Raw genomic sequence first — 25,739 nt, 5'->3', positions numbered from 1 at the left:
TTTGCATACGTCGTTAAAGGGCCAGATTCAAACAAAAGCCTGCATCTAAAATCTCCTATGCGAATCTCACTCTCACCAACCCTCAACGTTTCATTGAAGGTTTTGTTGCTAACTTCTAGGCAAAAATACGCTGCACCAAATGTATGTCAAATATGCAGTAAGTAATGTATATGCAGTTAGCAATGTTTGATATTGTATTATTTAATATTATCAACATTTTTTATATCATCCCAGATTCCAGCTTGTTTTTGCAGTATGCAGAACATTCCTCATTGCATATTCATGATATCATATTATCTCTTTAGAAAGGTTCACTTCATGACATGGTTGGTGGTTCATGAATTAAGGCTGTAGGTCAGAGGTAATTTAAACAGCCATAATGGTTAGACTTAACTGGCTACACACACACACAAACACACAATAGGTATGTTTGTATACACTCCTTTAAACTGTAAACACAAATATACACAATTGTTATGATTGTTTTCAATGTGAGATTGTCAATGATTTATGATATTTAACCAAGTCAAAACACAAGGGAGATATGCATTGTGTTGATCCAATCAAGCAGACCGTATTTCAAGGCATAACTCCAGCGTCGAATTATAATGAATATCAACTGTTTCCCAAATACAGGACAAACAAATGACCGTTAGGAACCAGGTTTCTACATGTTTATTTGATATTTTTACTACAACACATCGGTTCACAGATATTACAGCATTCTAACGGCCGTAGATATATATATATACAGAAATATGCATGATGTACATACTCATGACAACCCTACAGTTCAAGCTTACGCAAATAAATGAAGAGGTACACATTCAGGAGCCGCGGAAAAAAGTGAGCGCGTGTACCTTTAGTTTTCACAATATAACACGGCAGCACACAAGCTATACTTACAGGATTAGCTATATTTACTACATACATCATAAGATGTCCAAAATCAGACCGTGGAGAGATACGGGTGATGCTATATAGTACACACTTTGCCCACAAAGGTTAATTACGCCAGAGATATGAAGTCATACTCTCGACGGATAAAGGGGGGTGGTGGGGGGTTGGGTGGGAGGGGTAAGTACTCTGACCAGGAGCTAGCTGAGGATTACAATAGATCACGGCTGGCTGTGTAAAACAATGACATAGCTCTTCTATGTATAGTTGTAACGTCGCTCTTTTTGCTCTGAAAAACACCATGAGTATCAATTATGTAACCGACAAAACAAACCACAAGGAAGCGTGCCCCACCGCGATCCTGATTGGTTGGCCCTGAGACGAGAAAAACGCCGGCAAACGGCAACATGGACTACATTGACTCTCTCAAGTGCTGTCACAGTTGTACCAGTAGTAAAAAATACTTTTACTATAATAATGAATTCATTTGTTCTCATATATCCTTTACCTTTATACATGCTGTACCTGATTTGCCCAAGCTGGTTACTTGATTGTATCATTCGTATGGTTTGGGCCACCTTTGAATGTGGAACAGAAACGCTTTCAGTAGAGCTGTCATTTTAGAAACCCGATGCGACTTGGCTGAGCGGCATGTTTCTACTGCCGAGGTGTATTTCTATCCCCCCGTTTATTCAGAAAGTGGCGCAATCCATGGAATATAGCTGTGGCCATACAGTGTACATTCCGTACAGGTACTCAACTCTCGTCCAATGAGACAACCCCAAAGCTGACCCAACACAATTTGTAGCTGGGGGCCCTCTATCCTGATTGGTTGGTCAGGATTCTAAAAGAGGAATCACAGCAGTTACGTGTACAGGCAGTATGGAAGTCTCTCATTGGGTTATGATGCTTTGACACCTTAACGAAATGTAACACGTTTGTCTTTATGCTTGTTTGGTGGTAATAGATTCAAGCATGCATTTAAGTGTACATTAAATACAATTCATTACAATTTAAAACTTCAGGGGTCTCACTTTTCTATCGAGATAATCGGAGAACACACAATTACAAGGGTTATGAGTTTTGTCTTGACGGTATGGGCCTATAAATCAATTATCTCATCATATTTCCTCATTGGTTAGAAGCCAGGTAGGCGGAGAAAGTTGCATACGATTAAGTGCCAGAAAAATTGCGCCCAATCTCGGGTATCCCAGTTAAGAAACTTTTAAAAACCAATGACTTTCTACCTCAATGGAAGTCCTCGCTGTTCGTCCCAGACTCACTACAATCTAAAATGTGTAGTGTGTAGTAATCATGTGAAAAGATAATGCTTAAGCTTGTTACCTGAAGCCCTAGAGTTAGTAGTTACACATACATCAGTAGTACTCAAACACTATTTGTTAATGAGAAAGTAACGGTTGGTAAGGATTGGTAAAACGTGGAGCGACTTACACACAGAGAACGACAGCATAGTGGGTGTTTCGGTGGACAATATTACCTAACACGTACAGTAGCTTTATTCCTCTAACTCTTTGCATTGTCGATACTTCTATGCTTTACCCCCAATTCAAAACAATGGTGCATATCTAGTTTTTTTCCTACATGGTCTGTCTAAATTAACCTTTTTTCTCTATAGGTTTATAAACCATTATTCTCTATAAACTAGATGCAGAAGCTCATGGAAAAAAGGACAGGAATGGAGCTGACTTCTATGCAGTACAGCATTTGAAATCAGATCCAATCGCTGTCTTCTAACTAGCTAACTGATCAAGCTAACTAGCTAAAAGATCTAGCCTACTAAGCTCTATCTCCTGACAGCATCATGTTGCGTGTGTTTAGTAATTGGGAAGTTCTCTCAGTTGTCTCTCTGTCTGCCAACATCTTATCCATTTGTAGCACTTGCGCTGAAGACTGCAGTCTGGTAACATGCAAAGGTTTTTTTTTATTCTAAACTAACCCGCTATAAGCTACATACATGCAGAGATTGACAGAACACAGTTGTACTCTACGTACCAAACATCCTTACGATGCCCCAATGCTTCCTTACAGGTTGCCTTTGAGACTGGGGTGGCTGTGCCTTTACAGAAACAGTTACTGGTCAAAAACCCCTACCCGAGTATATACTATATATAATATATAGCTATTATTTACATGGTGTTTTTACTTTCTAATTAACCTTTGCAAGTTGGCCTAGCGATCAAACTCTGTTTCAGTTCAGTAGAGTCAGGGAAAGTGCCTGTAAATTTTGGTTTGGTAAAAGAATAACATTCAACCATTTGATCTATGGTTTCCGGTTCATTCGATTTTGTTGCGATTGTGATTGTGAAGTTCTCTTGGAAAACAAACTATTTTGACAAGATGACTGAACTGAAGCAGAGTCGAAGCTGGCTGATCTCAGGACCTGATTACAGGAGTCTGTGTGTGTGTGTGTGTGTGTGTGTGTGTGTGTGTGTGTGTGTGTGTGTGTGTGTGTGTGTGTGTGTGTGTGTGTGTGTGTGTGTGAGAAAGACAAGTCACCTTCGGGCTGTGTAAGTGTGGGCTATGGGGGGGCTGACAACAAGGGATAGAGGGCTTCATCATCTTCATCATCATCAACATCAACATAAGAGTTTTTGGGGATGTGGGGGAGAGAGGCTGCATGCAGACTGGGGGATGTGATCCATGGACAGGAACAGTGATTGGTCATCTAGAAGGAAAGAAAGTGGAGTGAATTACAGATCACATAAAACAGCATGTCCTTTATTGTAAATCGAATGTATTATGCAGCCATTTTTTTGGACTTACAACAAACATGTGATATATACTTTATATATATTGAAGCTATGTGTGTATTTGTGCGTGCAATTGTGCATCGAGTCCGCATGCAAGCATACATGCGTGCATGCGTGTGTGTGTGTGTGACTCACCATATGATTAACTTGCGGCGGTCTCCTGCTGAATGATGTAGTGTCTGTTTGGGTCCTCGGCTTCAATGCCACAGTGCACATCACTCCTGGTGACAAACACACTCACTCGTTATGCTCTCACCAATACATGATTGACACACACACTCACTCATTCTGCTCTCACCAGCCACTGATTGACATAAATACACAAACATCAAGTTTTGAGGTACCAATTACTCCACCTGACTCACACATATAGGAGCAATCTATTCAGAATTCAGCCTTAATGACTCAATATAGTTTTTTCAACTGATTTCCCTTCCCTTTATAACCAATAGATGGATAGATTAGTTTAGAAAACTACAAAACAGCCTATTCTTTGAATGTATATAATAGTTTTAACCTAACAGTGAAGTACATTCAAATGAAGTAGCTTAGATTCCACTGAACCAAGTTCACTCACCTGTTATCATTGATGTCTCTCGTGTCGCTGGTGGCACTTTTGTTACCTGTTTGGTAACAAGCCTATATTTAGTACTTCATTCAAGCAATTATTAGTATTTATTAAATAAAGATCAAGATCAATGCAAAAAAGTGAAAGTTCTGGGGGTGTGTGTGGATCCATGCATGTATGTCAAATCAATGCACAAATCCTATAATGCATGTATATTTATGTGTAAACATGTTTGAGTGTGCAAACAGGTATATGTGTATGTACGTGCATATATGTATATAGTTGTCTGTGTATGCGTGCATTTATGTCCTTTACATCTGAATGTATGTATGCACACACAAGGATATCTATTTATATAGTGTGCATGTGTGCATTGGTGCGTGCATTGGCATTTGTGTGTGTTTGCATACGTGTGCATGCAAGTGTGCGGGCTCATGCGTGTGTGTACATGTGCCTGTAAGTGTGTGTGGGTGTTTGTGTGTGTGAATGTGTGACTGCATGTGTGTGTGTGTGTTTGTGTGTGTGAATGTGTGACTGCATGTGTGTGTGTGTGTGTGTGTGTGTGTGTGTGTGAGAGAGTGTTGGACTGCGTTTGTGTGCATGTGTGTGTATGTACATGTACATGTATGTGTGTGTGTGTGTGAATGTGTAACTGCGTGTGTTTGTATGTGCGTGCGCGTGTGTGTGCATGTGTGTCTCTGCCCACCGTTGTCTATGTTGAGGGGGAAGGACTCTAAGATGTCTGTGGGCTTGCTGGTCGCTCTGTAGCCCAGTGCTGTGGAAACTCTGGGGGAGAACACACACACACAACAAGTCACCGAGGCAGCACCGCACAGACGGCACATTCCACCATGTAAAAATACTGCCCCAGAATAAATACACAATGTGCTGATTTTAAAAAGAAAACCCAGAAATGGATCCATTTTCCTCAAGTCGTGACCGGGGTTCAACGCCTGGGTGAACTCAGTTTTGGGGGTTTTCTCGGTTTTTAAACATATGGTGTCCGTTACTTCACGGGTTGTGTTCTTTTTTGTGGGGGGTGGGGCTTTTTTCTGTGTCCCCTCAGTGTCTGTGGGAACGGGGTCTTTGATGGTCTGTGTTTGTATGTACCCCAGTACAAGGGTAAAAATGTATGTCCTTGTATATACTCTATATTAACACTGTATTTCAAACGCATGAATAGAAATTGGCTGAATTTCTATGTTACTTTTTCTACAGGTAATACACCACATTCCCTGACACACCAGACACACTATAGGTGTACTAGTGTTCGGGTTATACACTACATTCCCAATCACACCACACATACTATAGGTGTACTAGTGTTCAGGTTATACGCTACATTCCCAATCACACCACACATACTATAGGTGTACTAGTGTTCAAGTAACACTCCTCAACCCAAGAGAACCAAACGGTATCATGATCAGAAGACCCCGGCTTGCCCCCAGACTCACGTGTTGCTCTGGACAGAGTTGGGGTTGGAGGTGATGGTGGCGGCGGCCGCCTTCTGTGACAGGGCGCTCTGGAAGAGGGCGTTGCTGTAGGCGTTGCCGTGCTCGCTAGCGCGCACAAACGTGTAGAAGGGGTTGGTGGGCGAGCAGACGGGAAGCTGCTTCGGCCGGACTGGCTTGGCTGTAGAGAGAGAGAGAACGCAGGAAGAGACGTCAGGAGGGGTTGGAGGAACGCGTTCAGGCCTACGAAATGATTCACACTGCATTGGCTTCAGTGAGTCCAAGTCCGATTTCTTCAATGGAATAATCCGGATATATATCTATATTCTCTGATTATTTATTACACTATTGAATCATTGTTTATGTGGTGTGTTCATGTTCCTTCCTTGTGAAAGGTGCTGTAGGCAAGATGTAAGGGTTGTCATTTGAGTGTAACTTGTTGGAAACGCCACAGCCATTTGCCAGCAGTTTGAGGTTGACTGCTCCTGCCTCTGTATGAGACCATTTAGATTTTAAACCACCCCTGGCTCATTCCCCACCAATCAGGGTATCTCTTCCAGGATTGATTCTGGCAATCCATTTTGGCTGTCAATCAAAGGTGTCTGAAATGCGTTCGTCGCGAGGAGGGTGCAGTACCGATCTGTGCAGCATGGGGGCGCCTGAGGGCGTTCTTGGCCCGCATGGCGTCCTTAATGCGGTCCACCTCCTGCTGGTAGCGGCGGCGGTCGATCATGGCGCCCTCCTTGGCGTCCCTCAGTGCTGTCTCCAGGGCCTTAACTCTCTCAGCAGTAGACCGAAGACGCTTCTCCAGTTTTGGAAGCTCACAACGCAGATCTGCATTGTCACGTACCAGCTGGGGTAGAGGGGGAGGGAAGAGGTGTGTGTGTGTGTGTGTGTGTGTGTGTGTGTGTGTGTGTGTGTGTGTTTGTGTATGCGTTTGAGTTTGAAGAAAGTGAAGGGAAGCGATAGAGGGATAAAAAGGATACATTTCAAAATACATTTAAATCATCTTTTTCATCTTTTTTCACCTTATCCTTGCCTCAATAGAAACAACTGTTTTAGAAAATACATTTAAATAATGAAATGATCAACATGACAGTAGTCGATCATACCTGTTTGTGAACTTTTGTAAGTTGGTCCAGGTTATTTTCAAGAAAGGAAATCTTCTGCTTCTGGGTGCAAGACCCCCCACTATCATCCGGCTCCATTTCGGAACTCTGGTGGAGCAAAAACCGTTGGAGAAAACAGTTGGCGAACAGAAATAGTAAATAAATAGAAAGGACAAAGATTATAGTATGGAACCTACTCTTTTAACCCGCGACGTCAGATCCTGTACAAACAGCTTGCGTAGGTTGTGAAGGGTCTGGAGTTCGCGGGCCTAAAGGAAAGAGAGAGAGAGAGAGAGAGAGAGAGAGAGAGAGAGAGAGAGAGAGAGAGAGAGAGAGAGAGAGAGAGAGTTTAAGACAAAATATTTATTCTGAAATGGTTGAAGGACTATAGGGACATAAACAAGGCAGCATTAACCACATCAATTAACAGAAATTGGTAAAAAAAAAAGAAGAAAAGATCATTTTTAGAAGCAAGGCTCAATTGGGATCAAGTTTAATGTGAAAGTGAAGTAAATGAAACATCTAACTCACGACAGTCTCCTCCAGACCCTTCAAGTCTTGTTTGGTTTGCTCATGACGCTCATGCAGGAATCTGACCAGAACAGGAAAAAACGCAAAAACAGTTACAAAAATAGTTACACAGTAAACGCAATTTCTTGCACAATCTCAACAAAGACGTTGGCTGTGAACACTCACGAGAGCTCCTCCAGCCGCTCGCTCTTGGTGTTGTCCTGGCTCTTCAGACGCTCAAAGTCAGAGCGGATCTGGGCCAGCTCGATCTCCATCTTGGAGTTACGACTGGGGACCCAACCGAAAGATTAACCAATGCTTGTTGAAGACGCTACTGTTGCAAATCTTCCCATGTATTCAACACTACCATTAGTTTTAATCAATTATTTCTGAACATTAAAAATAATAATAATGTAAGTATAGCACACGTTCAATTAATAAAGTCAAGAAAAGGTAAATGTTTACTGTTCGGGAGTGCGAAATATTTATATTATATCGGGGCATGTGTCAGCCCCTCGGATTGTGTTTGAGTTTGAACAAGACCACAACTTGACAACAATGTCAGTAATTTGTCTGTATCACTGAAGGCGTTAGTGCAGTACTGACTCAGTGAGCTCGTCGATGATCCTCTGCTTCTCGTTGATCTCATCCCGCAGGCGGGCCAGCTGCTTGTGGTGGACCCCACGGTGAGAGTCCCCCTGCTGGCGGGGAGGCTTCTGTTCAGTAGAGACCACAGAGACTGGCGTCTTTCCAAAGAAATTACATGATTTCCATCCCTGTTTTACCAATGGTATCAATAAACCACTATCACTCCCAATCACTACCTCTAGTTAATAAGAATACTTAAAAAATGTAATACAGGAGGAGCGTTAACACTTTTGAAAGATCTATTTCAGCTAAATTGGTCCAATATGGTGACGATACAAGTATTGGCAATGTTGCATTGACTGTTATCCTATACCATTAGCGACTAAACAGAAGGACTTGTATGGTGTGGTATGTGAAAGTCCTTCAGCTAGCCATAATGAGGCTAACACATAGCATATGACATCATTTTCTGTGGAGCTGGAGCTTCAGCCTCATGGTAGAGGAAATCTCCCACTCACCTTGACGTTACCCTCCTCTGTCTCGCCCTTCTCTCCCTCCTTCTCCTCCGCCATTGAGTTATCTGGACACACAGAGAGCTAAGCATTAAAGACAGCTCTGAGAGTACGTGTGTTTGTGTCTTCATTATATGTGTGTGTGTGTGTGTGTGAGTGCAGCTGTGTGTTTGTATGTGTGTATGTACAGTATATGTATGTGTGTGTGTATACAGTGTGCATGTGTGTGTGCACGCGTGTGTGCGAGTGTTTGTGAGTGTGTGAATACAGTGTATATGTGTGTGCGTGAGTATGTGTGTGCACGCGTGTGTGTGTGTGTGTGTGTATACAGTGTGTGCGTGTATGTTTGTGTGTGTGTGTGTGCATGCATGCATGTACGTGAGTGCAGCTGCGTGTTTGTATGTGTGTATATGCAGAAAATGTATGTGTGTGTGTACACAGTGTATGTGTGCGTGTGTGTGTGTGTACCCTGGTCCTGCAGCTTGGCCAGCTCCTCGCTCAGGGAGTCGTGGCTCTCCTCCAGCAGCCTCTTCTTCTGCTCCACGCTCTGCATGTACTCCGTCAGGGAGCGGATCTTAGCCTCATGCTACACACACACACACACGGACACACAGAAACACACACACACACACACACACACACACACACACACACAGACATGGACAGACACACACACACACGGACACACAGAAACACACACACACACACACACACACACAGACATGGACAGACACACACACACACACACGGACACACAGAAACACACACACACACACACACACAGGCATTGACAGACACACACACACACACACACGGACACACAGAAACACACACACACACACACACAGACATGGACAGACACGCACACACACACAGACATGGACAGACACACACACACACACACACACACAGGCATGGACAGACACACACACGCACACACACACACACACACACACGCACACACACACACACACACACACACACACACACACACACACACACACACACACAAACACACACCAGAAGGTCAACCTTCTGTCATTACAGAGATCAAGACTTTCAGCATGAATTAAATCCTCTCCTGCAGTCATTTGGGCAGGAAATCAATACTATCCATTCAGACGAGCGTCTCCGATTGTCACTTTGATCATTTTCATTCTCAACCAGACCCTACCCTTTCATCCATCCCTCACTCCAACCCCTCCCATCCTACACCCTTTCACCAGAAAACCAAAGTTGTTAATCCATGCATCCATTCATCCGTTCACATCCTACCCACCCACCAACCACCCCCTACCTACCCACCCCCCACCCCCCACCACCCATCCACCTACCCACCAACCAACATCCTTCCACCCCCCACCACCCATCTGCCGGCCCACCCACCATCCATCCATCCATCCACCTACCCACCCAGCCCCCAGCACCACCCGTCCACCACCCATCACCCATCTGCCAGCCCCAGGCTGCCTCTGACCTGGGAGATGAGCAGCTGGCAGGAGGACAGCTCGCGGCCGGTCTCCTCCATCTTGCGGTGGCACTCCAGCTGCATGTTCTCCAGCTGCCGGCACCTCTTCACCATGCTCTTCACCTCCGACTTGATCTTGCTGATGTACAGCCGGGCCACGGTGAACTCCTCCTCGATGGCCCCGCTGATCTCCACCGGCTGAGGGGCCAGCGGAGGATCAGGTAGAAGGGGAAGAGAGGGGGAGAAAATCTGGTTGTTGTTGTAGTTGTTGTGGATTTCGAATCTCAACTTAGTCCGGATCCTTTGTTGTTTAGAGTATCACTCTCACTCTTTTAAACTGGACCAGACCAACAGTGTTAACAGTGCAATGTGTGATCACTCAAGCTGATACTTATCCTGGTAGCGAGCATGGTAGCTAAACGGGATGTCATGTGATCAAGTGCCGATAATGAGTGGATACAAAGCAAAGGAGCCCACATCTAGATCTGTTATGTTTGATATCTTGTATCGGCATCAATCAACCGTTGACTTTGTTGGATGTTGGTATGAGTTTAAAGTATTGAATACACAGAACGGATCTGTACTGAGTGTGAGGAGGATCTGAACGCACCAGTTTAATCCTACTCTGTACTGAGTGTGATCTGAACGCACCAGTTTAATCCTACTCTGTACTGAGTGTGATCTGAACGCACCAGTTTAATCCTACTCTGTACTGAGGGTGATCTGAACGCACCAGTTTAATCCTACTCTGTACTGAGTGTGAGCCGGATCTGAACGCAGCAGTTTGATCCTACTTTGTACTGAGTGTGATCTGAACGCACCAGTTTAATAATGATACTAATAATAATAATTTTATTTAAAGGCGCCTTTCTCGGCACTCAAGGACACCGTACAGAGGTACACAAAAGTCATTTGAAGGGACCACAATTTAAAAAAGAAAGAAAGAAAATTGTAATAACACAGACATAGTAATTGGCATCAGGTGTAATGGGCAGTTTTGAACAGATGGGTTTTGAGACGTGATTTGAAAAGTGGAAATGAATTGATGTTTCTGAGTTCGGGTGGTAAAGCATTCCAGAGACGGGGAGCAGAGCGGCTGAATGCTCTGTGCCCCATGGTGGTGAGACGGGCAGAGGGTACAGACAGGTGTACGGAGGAAGAGGATCTGAGGGAGAGGGAGGGAGTGGGTACGTGGATGAGGTCGGTTTGATCCTACTCTGTACTGAGTGTGATCTGAACGCACCAGTTTGATCCTACTCTGTACTGAGTGTGATCTGAACGCACCAGTTTGATCCTACTCTGTACTGAGTGTGATCTGAATGCACCAGTTTGATCCTACTCTGTACTGAGTGTGATCTGAACGCACCAGTTTGATCCTACTCTGTACTGAGTGTGATCTGAACGCACCAGTATGATCCTACTCTGTACTGAGTGTGATCTGAACGCACCAGTTTGATCCTACTCTGTACTGAGTGTGATCTGAACGCACCAGTTTGATCCTACTCTGTACTGAGTGTGATCTGAACGCACCAGTTTGATCCTACTCTGTACTGAGTGTGATCTGAATGCACCAGTTTGATCCTACTCTGTACTGAGTGTGATCTGAACGCACCAGTTTGATCCTACTCTGTACTGAGTGTGATCTGAACGCACCAGTATGATCCTACTCTGTACTGAGTGTGATCTGAACGCACCAGTTTGATCCTACTCTGTACTGAGTGTGATCTGAACGCACCAGTTTGATCCTACTCTGTACTGAGTGTGATCTGAACGCACCAGTTTGATCCTACTCTGTACTGAGTGTGATCTGAACGCACCAGTTTGATCTCCCCATTGCCCACGATGGCGCTGAACTCGCTCAGGTCCCTCATGAGGCCGTTCAGGACGTCGGCGATGCGCTTTCTCTGCTGACCGCTCACTTCCTGCATGTGGGATAGCTCCGCCTCCAGCTCCATCAGGCTGGCCTATCAGACAGAGGAGCAGACAGAGGAGATAGGTCATAGGTCATAGGGAAAACATGGAGGAGTTCAAATAACACAGGAATGTTATAACATATTTTGTGCTGCTGTGTTTTCTTTCTTTGCCTTTTTCATAGTTTATCTTAAAATAGCACAAGCAAGCTAACAGTGCATGTATCAATATGACATGGTTAACTTCATAGTTTTACCGCATAAAGGTATCAAAAGGAAGACATTGGCCTATTCTTCATCCTATTCTGTCCTTTTAGACACTACTCTTCTCCATTTCCTGTTCTGTTGCTAAACCAAATGTTAAACCAACCACCAATCCTGAACTCAAACCAAAAACCAATCAAACATCTAATCAGAAAATGTATATTAACCAAATGAACCAACACTCCAACGACACCCATAAACGCCCCCCCCCAAGACGCACCATCTTCTGGGCAAGTTGGTCGGCCAGCAGTTGGTTCTGCAGGCCCTTCTCCTCCACCTCCTGGCTCTTCTGGTCATAGTTGATAGCCAGCTCCTCCAGGGCCTGCAGCACCTCCTTCACCTCCGCCTTGGCACAGTCGCTCTCCACCTGAAGCCGGCCCAGCTCCATCTGCACCTTGTCCCCATCGCCACGGGAGGAGGCCAGCAGCTGAGGGAGGGGGAGAGAGGGAGAGAGAGAGAGATATAGAGAGAGAGAGAGAGAGAGAGAGAGAGAGAGAGAGAGAGAGAGGGAGCGAGAGAGAGAGAAGGATTAAGATTGAGATGTTTTTTCACAAATAGAAGATTGCGATGTTTTTATCAAAAAATGAAAGGCCGTCTATTTAAAATACATTGGACAGATGGGAGAGCATAGATATAAACAAACATCAATCTTTAAATAAATTGATGTTGCCGCAGTAGTATCGTAACTCTGAAGCGTGAGGGTTAGCTTCAAGACAAGGCCCTCTACTGACAGGATGGTTTATAATCACAACAGGTGCATTCTGGTTTAAGCCTTTCTGCGTGTGTGTGTGTGTGTGTGTGTGTGTGTGTGTGTGTGTGTGTGTGTGTAGGTGTGTGTGTGTGTGTGTGTGTCCTACCTCATCCTGGTCCATCATCTGTTCCTTGAGTTTCTCCACCAACTGGCACTGAAGGTTGATCTCGTCATCCTGTAGACCAACGGCTCATGAGTTTGTGCGGCACAGTTTCATTCATAACAGTAGTATGTTTGCTAAATTGATTTGTTTATCAACTGTGAGAGTGTGTGTTTGTCTGTGTGTGTGTGCGCGTCTGTGTCCGTTTGTGTGCTATTCGTTTTATTTGATTTTGTGTGTGCTCAAGTATAGAAATGGATTAAGAGAGTGAATAGACAGTGGCCTCTAGTGGCAGCGGCCACTTGTTTACTCAAGTGTTTTAACTCTTTCGAGTCGGATTTGAAAGCTGTGGTGCGCTTTCTTTACATACAGAGATGATAACTCCGTCTAAACAGGTGGGAACGGTTGAGGTTGTGAGGGTTTTTAAAGACCTTGTCGTCCAGCTGCTTGTACAGCTTGCGGATCTCCTCCTCGTACTTCTGCCGCTCCTCCTCGGAGATGCGCACCACGATGGAGGAGGTGTCGTTGTCCAGGATGGCCGTGGGCGTGGTGCGCTCCTCCACCGCCTCCAGACGGGTCACCACGTCAGCAGTGGTGCGCTCCGTCTCGGGCACGTTCTCCCCTAGAGAGAGAGGGGGGGGGAGAGGGGGAGAGGGGGAGGGGGAGAGGGGGGGAGGGGGAGAGAGGGGGAAAGGGGGGGAGAGGGAGAGAGGGAGGGGGAGGGGGAGAGGGGGAGAGAGAGGGAGGGGGAGAGAGAGGGAGGGGGGGAGAGGGGGAGGGGGAGGGGGAGAGAGAGGGAGGGGGGGAGAGGGGGAGAGGGGGAGAGAGAGGGAGGGGGAGGGGGAGAGAGAGGGAGGGGGAGAGAGAGTGAGGGGGAGAGAGGGGGAGGGGGGGAGAGAGGGGGAGTGGGGGGAGAGGGGGAAGGGGGGAGAGGGAGAGAGAGGGAGGGGAGAGAGAGGGAGGGGGAGAGAGGGGGAGAGAGAGGGAGCGGGAGGGGGAGAGGGGGGGAGGGGAGAGAGAGGGGGAGAGGGGGAGAAAGAGAGAGAGAGGCAGAGGGAGAGAGAGAGAGAGAGAGAGAGAGAGATAGAGAGAAAGAGGGGTAGAATTTGGTTGCTGTTGTTGTTGTTGTGGAGTCTCAACTGAGTAACTTACTTTGTTAGTAAGCGTACATGCAAATAAAGCAAGAGAATCAAAATATTCGAGTCCTCTTTTTTACACAATAAATTAAAACAAATGAAAATGATCGCCTCAGCCTAACACGGACACCTAACTAACCCATCCTTGATATCTGATGTAAGAAAAATAGACAAAGAGCCTTTATCAAACACACGGGTGTTTCAAAAATGTTTTGTACGTGGCCCAACTCATTTGGGTCCTACTTATTCTGGAAAAGCCAGATACTGTTTTCTAGTATGTTGAATTAAAATGTGTGCCACATTATATCCTAGTAATAAAAATAGAAAATATATCAACAATATGGAATTAACAAAATTGACAGCTCTTCCTGCTTGTAGCAAGTTAGTAAAAGTTTCTTGACATCGGTAAGTAAAGAACAAACAGCCAATAGCGCCATCTATACATTGGTGGGGGTAATGGGGTACTGCAGCTCACCGTTCCTCCAGCGGTTGAGTTCACCCTCCAGCCTCTGCAGAGTCTCCTTCATGCTCTTGTTCTTCTCCTTCTCCTTCTCGTACTTCCGCTTCCACTGCTCGGCCGTCAGCTCAAGGTTGATGGAAGCCGTGTTCCTGATGGTCTTGGCCCTGTGGAGAGGAAGACGGAGAAGAGACAATGACAAGGGTTTACCGACATTTTACATTCAGCATGCGTTTATTGCCAAAGCAATACATTATGTGATTGACCTTAAAGGTAGTCCACGACGAGGGAGTCAATCTAAATAGAAGATTGCAGCTGGGCTAACATTCACAAGTATGGACAACTCTAGGAAACAGGGTCACCTGGATTATCGAGATAAAAAGGACCCCATAACCATTACAATGAAGCATATTTAATCAGGGCTAGTTAGGCGTTCGGTTAGTTGTAAGGGTGAGGTATTAATTTTTACTTTGTTAGGGTTAGGATTAGGGTTAGGGTTAGGGTTAGGGTTAGGGTTTCCACATGACTTGACGGGGCGCTATGATTAGGAATCCTGACCGAGATCTGGAGTTAAAGCACAACGTATTCTGTTACGAAGCGGTGTGTGTGCGTGTGTGTGCGTGCGCACAGGCGTGTGTGCACAGTATGCATACCGTTGGCCGAACATCAGGGTGGACTTGGTCTCGGCGTCGTTGTAGGAGGACGGAGAGCAGCAGATGAACATGGTGGTCCTGCAGTTCCCGCCCAGAGAGTCCTGCAGGATGCGGGTCATCTTGCTGTCCCGATACGGCACGTGGGTTTTCTACAGAGGACAGGGTTCAGAGTCATACCAGTTAGGACGGTTGTGATGGTAGGATGTGCGTGGTTGGAGGACACTAGCTTACTGCTAACCGGAGACTCAAGGACCTTGGATAGGTGACTGTGGTGATGGAACGGGTCCATGTTCGGAAAGTCAAAAGTGCTGGCATGTTGCTGCTCCACTTGTTTGTGCTAATTCCCAAAACTGAGGTGGCTGACGCAAGACTGCACAGAGGGGACTTTTAGTTTCTAATTTGGGATGTTTCACCTTGAGAAGAGCCCCAATAGAGTGATTCTGCTGGAGAAAAGCTATAGACAGAATAAAGGAGATGCCAGTAAACATATATCTAGTAGTAGTAGTAGTAGTAGTAGTAGTAGTAGTAGTAGTGGTGGTGGTTTTAGAAAAAGATGAAAGACAGCATTCATCAAAGGAAGTAATAAGACATTTTGGTTTAGGCTTTTTATGTTTGACTTGGCAAACTTTGCAATCCTGCAATTTCTCATAAGATGTTTAATGCAGCACATTTCAGTTAGGGAAATGTAGCACATCAAACGCACGTGCACGTGCGCACACACTGAATACGACCTTTACTGTCAGCATGCGACGCTGAGGCTTTAAAAGGTGACTAAAGGTGATTAAAGCCCTGCACCTCAATAATCTTCAAATTTTAGAATCGGCTGACATTTTGGCAGGGGTGTGGGTGTCTGTTGAGCTGGCAGTTGGGAGGATAGACTGGCTCCAGGACATTTGCGAGTGAGGCGTTATATTAACAAGAAAGACTGCAACGTGTGATGAATTATAAAAATGACTGCATCTGTCAATAATATACTGAAAAGACTGAAAAGATAAACATGCACCATCTATACATCCATGACAAATAAAATACGAATAAATTTGTATAGACGTTTCGGTGTTGAATCATGAATGTATATTGTATATATAGTTCCAATTTGATGCAGTATATTTCATCAATGTAAAAGTGCAAAGAATTGAACAATGGTTCAGTGGTGGAAGTATATAGCGGTCAAGAGCTAAACTGGCACCTCATCACAAAGACAAAGCATTAGGGATCAGGGGATTGGAAAGGATGGGTATGATTAGGATTACAGAATGCCCAGGGTTTGATTATGTGCCAATTGGGAGCCATGATAGAAGCATTCTTTTTAAATGTATTGTTATGTAAGGGTATATTTTCTAGCAAACAATTTAAATAATGGAGAACTGTATCCTCAGCTCATGTTCATGGTTGCTTCCAATGTGTGTGTGTGCGTGCGTGCGTGCGTGTGTGTGTGTGTGTGTTTGTGTGTGTGTCTACTAGATACTGTATGCTCTACTTGGTAATACTGATCTAAGATTTCACTTCATACTCTGTGTGGAGAACCCCCAAAATAGCCAACAGAACTATAACATGTGAAATAAACAGGTCAGCTCACCGTTCCCTCGGCCAGGGCGGAGATGACGTTCCCCAGCGCAGACAGAGACTTGTTGATGTTCTTGGCCTCGTCCAGCACTGCTCCTGCTGCCCCCGTCTTACTGACCTACATCATGAGAGAGAGAGAGAGAGAGAGAGCGAGAGAGAGAGAGAGAGCGAGAGAGAGAGCGAGAAAGAGAGAGAGAGAGAGAGCGAGAGAGAGAGAGAGAGCGAGAGAGAGAGCGAGAAAGAGAGAGAGAGAGAGAGCGAGAGAGAGCGAGAGAGAGAGAGAGGGCGAGAGAGAGAGAGTGAGGGAGAGCAAGAGAGAGAGAGAGGGCGAGAGACAGAGAGAGAGAGCAAGAGAGAGAGTGAGAGAGAGACAGAGGGAGAGAGAGCGAGAGAGAGAGAGTGAAAATATAAGTTGATTTCCCATGACAAATATAAAACCTCCCTGGAATGAACACATGGAGAAATGTCGACAACTGGTATATAATATAACATCTATAAAGTATATCGTCCTTTCTCGGATACGACATAAGGAAAAGGTGGGATCCATCAAAAATCGGGCCTGTTTTATAGCGCAGCACAATTGTAACCCTCCTACCCAATTCTCCCCCCTAGCCCGTTCAGCCCCTCTGCCCAGTCCTCTCCCCCTGTGTGGTAGCGCCGGATAGTAGCTGTGACGAGCAGCATCACTAGCAGTAGAATGAGCAGCAGCACTAGTGTCGGAGGTTTACCTTCTCGCTGCCAGCCAGATCCACCAGGTAGAGCTTCCCACACAGCTTCTGCTCCGTCTCCACATGCTCCTGCTTGATGTTGATCAGGAAGATGCTGTGGCTCCTGGAGCTGTGCTCGTTCATGTCTGCACCGCAGCAATACGTTTTAACAGGGTTTCAAGAGGGTACTCACTGTTTACCTACATGCATGTCTGTTTGTATATATAGGTTTTTTTTATTTTCTATTGACAGACTCCTTTGGAAATTGAAAAGAGTGATTGTGACAGAAACAATTTCCGCCGAGGGGAATAAAGCCTTTTGAATTTAAAGTTGAAATTAATAACAATTCATATTTGAATCATATTTGAACCAGTATGTGAAAACAATAGTGAAGCAACAATATCCATGCCACACTCCACCAATGTTGCTTCTACTGGGCTCCTCTGAGTCCAGGACACAGTGCAGTGATGTTAAAAGCAGTTTATTGCAGAGGTTGATTATATTGACGCAGAGCAGGAGGTACAGCATGCTGCCCAGCTGGAGATCTCCCTGAGTGTGTGTCTGTGTGTGGTGATGGTGAGGGTGGTTCAACCTGTTGCACATTGAGCAATCAATGTGCAACAGCTGAGCCGCACCCAGCCCCAGCGTCCTATCAGTCAGACTCGGGCCGAGTGTGGCTAAAATGTTTCATTACTCAATTCCTTGATCAGCGGAAATCATACGATTTTATCTACTAACACTAGCGCTACATTATCTAATCACACACCGTCACACACACAGCGCACCGTCAAAGCAGCCCCGGCCCACTGAACACAAACCTCCATCTAACTGCTCTGCCTCATTAAGAAGGCTCTCTGTGAGACAGGAGATTCAGGTTACTGTGCCACTGTCTGTCTGCGTTCGATACCTGCAGAGCCGCCCTAATGGCCATTAGCCTGCTAAAAGTGCAGTGAGTCAGCAGACCGACTGACGGATAGAGGCGTCAGCCATTCTCTGCTTGCAAGCGGACCCAGGAAGGCACTTAACTCTCTCCACCTAAGATACCGCTAACTCCTCTGCTCTTAGCGCCAGGCTCCGGTGAAGAATACGTAGGAAACCCTGGTTTGAATGAGGGTGATAACGGCCCTTCACCATGCTGTGATACGCTCATCGTACAAGGTCTGCATGTCTGAAAAATGCAATTTCATTGCATTTGAAATTGCAATGAAATTGCAATTCGATTGTCTGGAATGGCTGTTATCAAAAACAATGCAACACAAAATCCTTCAGTGGCTCCTCTATTACACAAATACATTTCACAAACCCTTTTATGACTATACAATCAAGAACAAATACTCTAGGGTGTTTCTCTCTGGTTACTTATTTAACTCTGTACGACTGTGGTGCTGAAACCAAGTCCACCAGGGATGTTTTAACTGCAGCCTCATCGTTCCTATCACACAGCGCTGGCACCAGCCTTCACCTGCAGTTTTCTAGGGCTGGACTCATTAGTCAAGCGTAGCAGCGCTGCATCCCTGGAGGATGACTCACCACCACCAGTCTACCAGTCTACCCTCAGCACTGGAGCTGCAGACACTGCTCTGGTGAACATAATCCCCTCACAGAATGTTCTGGAAACTGAACCCAAGTCCTGCTTTAAGATGGGTTTCAAATATCATGTTTTTCGTGTTTCTTGTTTTTTTTATTATATATCACTGTGACTTAATCACAAGTAGAAATTGCCTTGGTATATATATATGCATGAATAAGAAAAGCTGAACATTTTCAATATCTTTATGTAACTTTGCCCAGGGCATCACATGTCGTCGTTTTTAATTCAGGCTTTTGATGTCAACATGATGTACATCACTGCCTTGCTTTAATGCCCTCGATACAAACGCAAGAAGCATGGGGGCGTTAGATACGGTGATGGTTACATAACCAAAAGGCTATAACAAGCAACATGTAGACTAGCAGCTATGTCACGTTACGCGTCACTGACTCCAGAATACAAACGGGGGGAAGCTCATAGGGAAAGTAGCCTTTCTGGTTCACTAGAATTAATGTTCCAATTATACACAACTTTTACATTGCTAATGTACAGTATTCTTACCAGTATACACCTGAATACTGTCTCAATCTGCTCAAGCATTGATCACAGACAATTAAAGTCCCCTGGTTCTTAGCATTGAAATCACTGCTACAGCCCTGGTAGACTGCATGTTAAAAGGAGCCCTGCCATATTAGCAATACATGCTAGCTCACTGAGCAAAGCTTTAACAATTCTATTTTCTCTCGTAACAATAAAACAGAAGGCCTCAAAACAAGCTACCACCAGAGGAATGTTTGTTATGCTTTTAGTCACATTTGGTTACTTAAAAAAAAAAAGTATACAAGACTTATATATATATGTATATATTTAAATAAGAAGGGGTCACACTTACTGGTCACAGCCACATGGCGATTGGATTTTCCCTCATCAATCACATCCATGACCTCATCAGGGCTGGAAACAAATCGCTCAGTGCATCCCTATAGGGGGGAGAGGAGGGGAGGGGAGGGGAGAGAGAGGAGAGAGAGAGGAGGAGAGATAACCAGAAAACCAGATATGCAAAGAATAGCAGTTTAATACACTATGTATATATATATAACCATAAGCAAAACTATTATATTCTCCAACATACCTTGACGAAGGGGACCCTATTCTTATCCTCATGCACAGCGAGGTTGGTCTTCGTCACTATTAAATAAATAAGAGATCAAATGATTACTCCACTTTGTAGTAAGCATTAATACAAAGAAAAAAAAAATTTGATTGCTTTTTTCTACATGTTTGGAATACAAATCATAGATATTTATCATTTGTGGTTTGTGAAAGACACCAAAGTGTAACAAGCACTTACCATCCAGGAGATCACGGATCTTATCCATGTAGATTTCAAAGTAAGAGACCTGTGGAAAAATATATAATTAATGCACTACTACTATTACTATTATTCATGATATTAAGGCTGTTGAATCATGGAAACAGGCCAGCAACATTGTGGAGCAAAATAGAGACAAATAGGTAAACAGAGCATTGAGGAATGGAAATGAAAAAGAATACAAAAGAAAACTCCAGAATTGATTCACATCAGCTCAAATGACGACAGAAACGCAGAGCATTATTTGAGGGCACCTTGATGTGGAACTCCAGGTTCTCGTCCATGGCGAAGATATGGTTGAAGATATCTTCGGCGATGCGAGGGATGATACCCATCTGATGAGGGTCATGCAGTTTACCCTGTGGAGGAAATATCAAATTAGTCATAAGCAGCTATAGAATAAGATATGTGCTAGGGTTAGCTGCTAGCTGCTAGTCATATAACTGGGCAGTGGCCAAAATGGTGGCCTGGACCAAATCTAGCCTGTGAAAATATCCTTATGTGGTTGGTATACAAGGCAGTTAAAAAGCTTTTGGGGACACAGCTGTTTTTAGAGGCTAATTAACATATTGCCAAGGGTATAACGCCTACACCCAAGGCTGTGGGGACACCGCTGGTTTAATAACCAAATTAACATATTTGGGGCCAGGACCAAAGCTAAGCACTACTGAATATCCTCATCTGATTGGATGAAACGGCAGTTGAAAACCTTTTTGGGACACAGCTGGTTTCAGAAGCTAATTAGCATATTGTCAACAACACAAGGAGACCCCTCACCTCCATGGTGTGGGTCTTCCCGGAGGCAGTTTGTCCATAAGCAAAGATTGTGCCATTGTATCCACCGAGCACATCTGGGGAAATCAAAAGCACATCATCCAATCACACAACAGGCCATAGCATAAAGGGTCCCTATCAGGTTTCCTGGGAGGCGGGATCACACACAGGCTTTAACTGGAAGCCACAGTCAGAGGGGATGACCTCATCACACCCACCGCTGATGTATACTGTATAAACAATAAACTGCAGCTTCATACTGCATCCCATACAAGTATATAATCAAGTATATCAAGTAATATCATAATTAGTAATGTCATATTTAGTCATTTTCTGTTTAGTCATGTAATATAATATAGTTTACAATATCCTTATTATTTGTTTTTAATTATTATTACATTATGTTCATCTTAACCTTTACTGTACTAAACTGTATATAAATGTGTAGTTCTGTAGGATGCTTGCCTTTGACGATCTGCTTGGCACAGGTGTTGTACACCTGCTCCTGGGTGGTGTTGGTGGGGAACACGCGATCGAAGGCGTAGGACTTGCCCTGGACAGAGGACCATGAGAGAACATGGTTACTACACCCTGACACGACAACACACGACATGGCCCTCCACAAGGCTCAAGGACGTTACACCCCCGGCTGCACAGGGACTCTGTCACGGCAGGACCAATAAAGAACGGCTATGAAGGAGACGTTGAAGCCTTGATTAAAAAAGGAATAGCCTTACACAGGAGATTTAAACCAATATACTTTGATATATTTAAATACTTTATTATTGTTATGCATAATAATGAGTCATTATGCATTATTATTACAGGTCATACAAAGCACTTCTTTACAACATGTTTTTCCTAATATATTTCACTTGTTACATTTATTTATTGTTTAATTATAAGAAGAAATTAGAACGATGCAATGTATAAAATTAGCATTTCCAAATGACGCTCATGCAGTCCATAGTCCGGGGCATTTGACATCATCACCACACAGTCATCTGAACTACAGGAAACGATGTCATCCCAGAGGTCCTATCAGTGATGCCCATCTACCCTTATTCCTCCTCTATTTGCACGTGCGCCTTCAACCCAAAGACAAAGCACAGAAATACTGTTCGCCATTAGACTGTGCTTATTTTTCACAAACAACCACAATTCAATGTATATACAGTTTCCCCATTGTGTGCGCCATAGCAACCCGCCGTAGTGGTGTTCCACAGAACTTGACATCAGCAGTGAGCTCGGGAAATGGCCATCTCATCGTCAGCCCCGAGGCCCTTTCTATGGTGCTGCATTTTCTATATCGAGTAACACAAGAGACCTGACACGGCAACACTCTATACAGAGCTAAATGCAATGAAGGGGCTTGCTGGCTTCTTCATCATTAGCTAAGCGCTAATAGCACTAATCTGTAAGGAGCCCCAACAGAAGTCCTAGCAGGGGGGTATCAATCATGTGGGCGGAAGTTCTATCAAATCGGATAAGGCCCTCCATCTTGGTACTCCGTCCCTGAGCACATTTCCAAGAATAACCCAGCCCAAGCAGTTGTTATTGTTCTTATTATTGTGCTGAAAAATTCCCAAGATGGCAGCCTGGAATATGCTGGGAATCATGTGAAACTCTGCTATATTGTTAAAGTGAAAAAAGACAGGAGAAATGATGTTGGACAGTGCATGGGTATACTGTACTATGCATACTGCATCCTAAACCATGATATGAACTCCTGCTCGTTAAACCTGAAGAGCTTTTCTAAAGAGACATGTTATAAAGAAGAAAGATATAGATTTGATTAAACAGTATGAAAATATCCACCGCAAAGGGCCATGTGGCCATGCGGCTGCAGCTACGCAGAAGGAAATCATGATGCCTTTCCACGGTATTCCCAAGGATGAGTCGTCAATACATTTTGAACAGACCCTACGAGAAAACCCAACAACAACCCAATTTACTTTGACATGTATAACGAGAACAAGTGATCAATGCTTTCAGCAGATTGAGTCAGTGAGAGTCTCCCCCCTCCCCGTCCGACCTTTTCTCTCACCCTGCCGACACCCACAGGGTCCGACACCATGAGGAAGACAATGAGGAAGGAGAAGGGTGGGAGAACGAGAGAGAAAAAGAGAGCAAGAGAGAGAGAGAGAGAGAGAGAGGGAGCATAATAAAGGACAAAACATTAAAATATATGGCTGTAAAAAGTGCACAAGATGAGATGGTCAGAGTGTCAAGGATAGAAAGAAGAAAAAGAAAAAGAAAGAAGGAACAAACAAAGACATTTATATCAAAGATATAAAGATTGATGGAAGGAAAGAAATAAAGAAGACCAATGAACAAAAGAAAGAAAGAAAGAAAGAAAGAAAGAAAGAAAGAAAGAAAGAAAGAAAGAAAGAAAGAAAGAAAGAAAGAAAGAAAGAAAGAAAGAAAGAAAGAAAGAAAGAATGGACAGAGTAAACAGACATACAGTAGGGAGTTTTGGGGGAGGAACATGCCAGTATGTGATGAGGAGCTGGATCCTTATTGATCTTCTCTCTGTAAGCAATTAGAAGGATCTGCTTTCTGGCTTCAGTGTTTATCATATGATCAGCTGACGCGTGGTGTATGTATGTAAGGTCAGAACACACGCTGTCGCAAATCACTGGAGGACTTCTCTGAATAATGAATGACGAGCCAATGACCTAGTCTTCATCAAATAGGAAATTGAAAGATCTGCTCATATTTGCATACAACCACCATTTAGAGGATGTTTGTTTGCGGTTTAAAACCATAATTGCGTACGAAAAAGTGAATTTCTTAAACATTGAAAGCAGGGCTGGTAGAACACATGAGCTGATAGAATGTAAACATAGTAAAAAAAAAAAAAATGTCATTGTCTTTGAACAATGGTGCGAGACCCTGCAAAAGTCTTTGAAATTCTAAATGCATCTCACATGACGATGATGATGAAAATATCGAAATGAAATATGTCAGCAATGAAATGTAGACAGTAGCTAGGGATATCATTTAATCTGAAGACATTGTCCAAATCACATATTCAAGTGGTACAGGGTCTGTAGCTTATTTGAATCCAGTACTAGAACAACAATTAAAAACGGGCTAATATGCCCGTGTGATGCTGGTGAGTACACGAGCAAACAGTTCCCTATACTGCTGACATTAGCCATAACATAGCATGCCATCTTGTCAACCTTGATGTGGATCTAACAAAGGCATTCATGTGTTTATAAAAGCCACAGCTGTTTAGCATGCATTTTTGAATGACGCGCTAATCCAGTGTTGATCACAATTAGGAACATATAAAGCATCAATAAGACATTAACCCATCCTTTATAAACTCCGGACCATAGGCCCCAGACAACTGACACAAGGCCAAACGTGCGCATTACACATTTCAGCATTATTATGACTAAGCATCAATACATCTGCTAGGACTACACTGAACAATCTTCACCATTTAATCGAATAAACTTACAGAGATGGGGGTGGGTGGTGGGGGGAGTCATACGAGAAACAGACATCCCATGATAATTTATTGATGAGGGCCTGGCTCGGAAAAACAAAGCCTGTCTTACCCCAACGCTGACGGTGTCGTCTCCTTGGAATTTGGGGATGAACTGGTCTCCACGCAGGATCTCCGATTGATTCAGAGGGCGAAAGCGACACAGCACTTTGATGTTGCACTCGGTCACAGCTTCAGCCATTGCGCAAATTCAGTTGGGCGAGACGATGTATTGCGTGAAGCCTACCGCACTATACAGGGCAGGCCCGGGCGACCGAAGGAAGGAGTGACGAGGGCTGCGGGACGGAGCTTTAGAATAAAAGGACTATCAAATACGACAGCTGTGCACGGATAACATCTAGACACTCGTGTTGCGTGGGTTTCACAGCATGGTTGGAGGGTCAATACGAGGTAGGGCGATACAGATCTTCTTGTCGCAGAAAGGTGGACACGGACGTGATAAGACGTCGAAACGTAGGTTAAAAATCACAACAGGATTCCCTACATAATGGAAATAACAGATGTTAGAGAATTGTTCAATCGCTTCTTTCCGACAATCTCGTTTGATGTCGGTCTGTTATCTTTCCGACGATGCCCGGTCGAAGAGAGGTTGTTCTGGTCCTGCCGGCTGAAGGTGAGATGCTGCCGTGATGTGTCTTCTGTATCTGCTTCCCCCTCCTTGCTACAAACCAAGGGTCCGGGCGTACAGTGGGGGGAGCCTCTCGCGGGCCCCAACCAATCGGGTATCAGAACGCATAAACGCTGGTCGGTTGGTCAGCAATCGCTGATTGGTTGGTAACGGAGTGAAGTCCCGCCCACTGCACGCTCGGGCCCTTGGAGCAACAGAACTAGCTTTCCCCTTTGTCGTTTGGGCGTGGTCTGCATCTTCCGCTTTAAAGTGGTACCCTGCGCCTCAGCATCCCAACCAGCTACCGCCCCTTTTTCATCCGGATGGACACGAGAGCGGATGCATCCGAGTTGTTTTTGAGCCTACGTAGTCTTTAAACGCTGTGCACTGCGTAAGCATAGCATTCAATGTTATTACATACATGCAGTAAGAATGTAATTCATGTTGATATATTACTATTAATTGCTTGTATTACTGCACTTGAAAATGTGTAGTCTGCCTGACAATTGTTCCC

General features: G+C 44.4%; 1 protein-coding gene across 1 annotated transcript; it reads right to left on the bottom strand.

Annotated features, from left to right (window-relative positions):
• Positions 1-3,810: 3,810 nt before the first annotated feature.
• On the bottom strand, positions 3,811-24,799 carry LOC307079164 (kinesin heavy chain-like; the record flags this gene model as incomplete). Its single annotated transcript, XM_079741287.1, has 28 exons — positions 3,811-3,889; positions 4,246-4,291; positions 4,943-5,022; positions 5,694-5,871; positions 6,327-6,543; positions 6,803-6,907; positions 6,997-7,068; positions 7,331-7,391; positions 7,496-7,597; positions 7,916-8,025; positions 8,416-8,477; positions 8,878-8,995; positions 9,887-10,075; positions 11,695-11,841; positions 12,272-12,478; positions 12,909-12,977; positions 13,334-13,524; positions 14,514-14,662; positions 15,149-15,297; positions 16,728-16,832; positions 17,443-17,567; positions 19,845-19,932; positions 20,085-20,140; positions 20,304-20,352; positions 20,579-20,683; positions 21,102-21,175; positions 21,564-21,651; positions 24,671-24,799. The coding sequence occupies 28 exons, from the start codon at positions 24,797-24,799 to the stop codon at positions 3,811-3,813; spliced, it is 3,150 nt and encodes a 1,049-aa protein (XP_079597413.1).
• Positions 24,800-25,739: the final 940 nt, after the last annotated feature.

This window comes from Pollachius pollachius, assembly GCF_949987615.1.
Source record: "Pollachius pollachius genome assembly, chromosome: 8".
Taxonomy (NCBI): Eukaryota; Metazoa; Chordata; class Actinopteri; order Gadiformes; family Gadidae; genus Pollachius; species Pollachius pollachius.
This window is presented reverse-complemented; position numbering and strand designations above follow the sequence as displayed.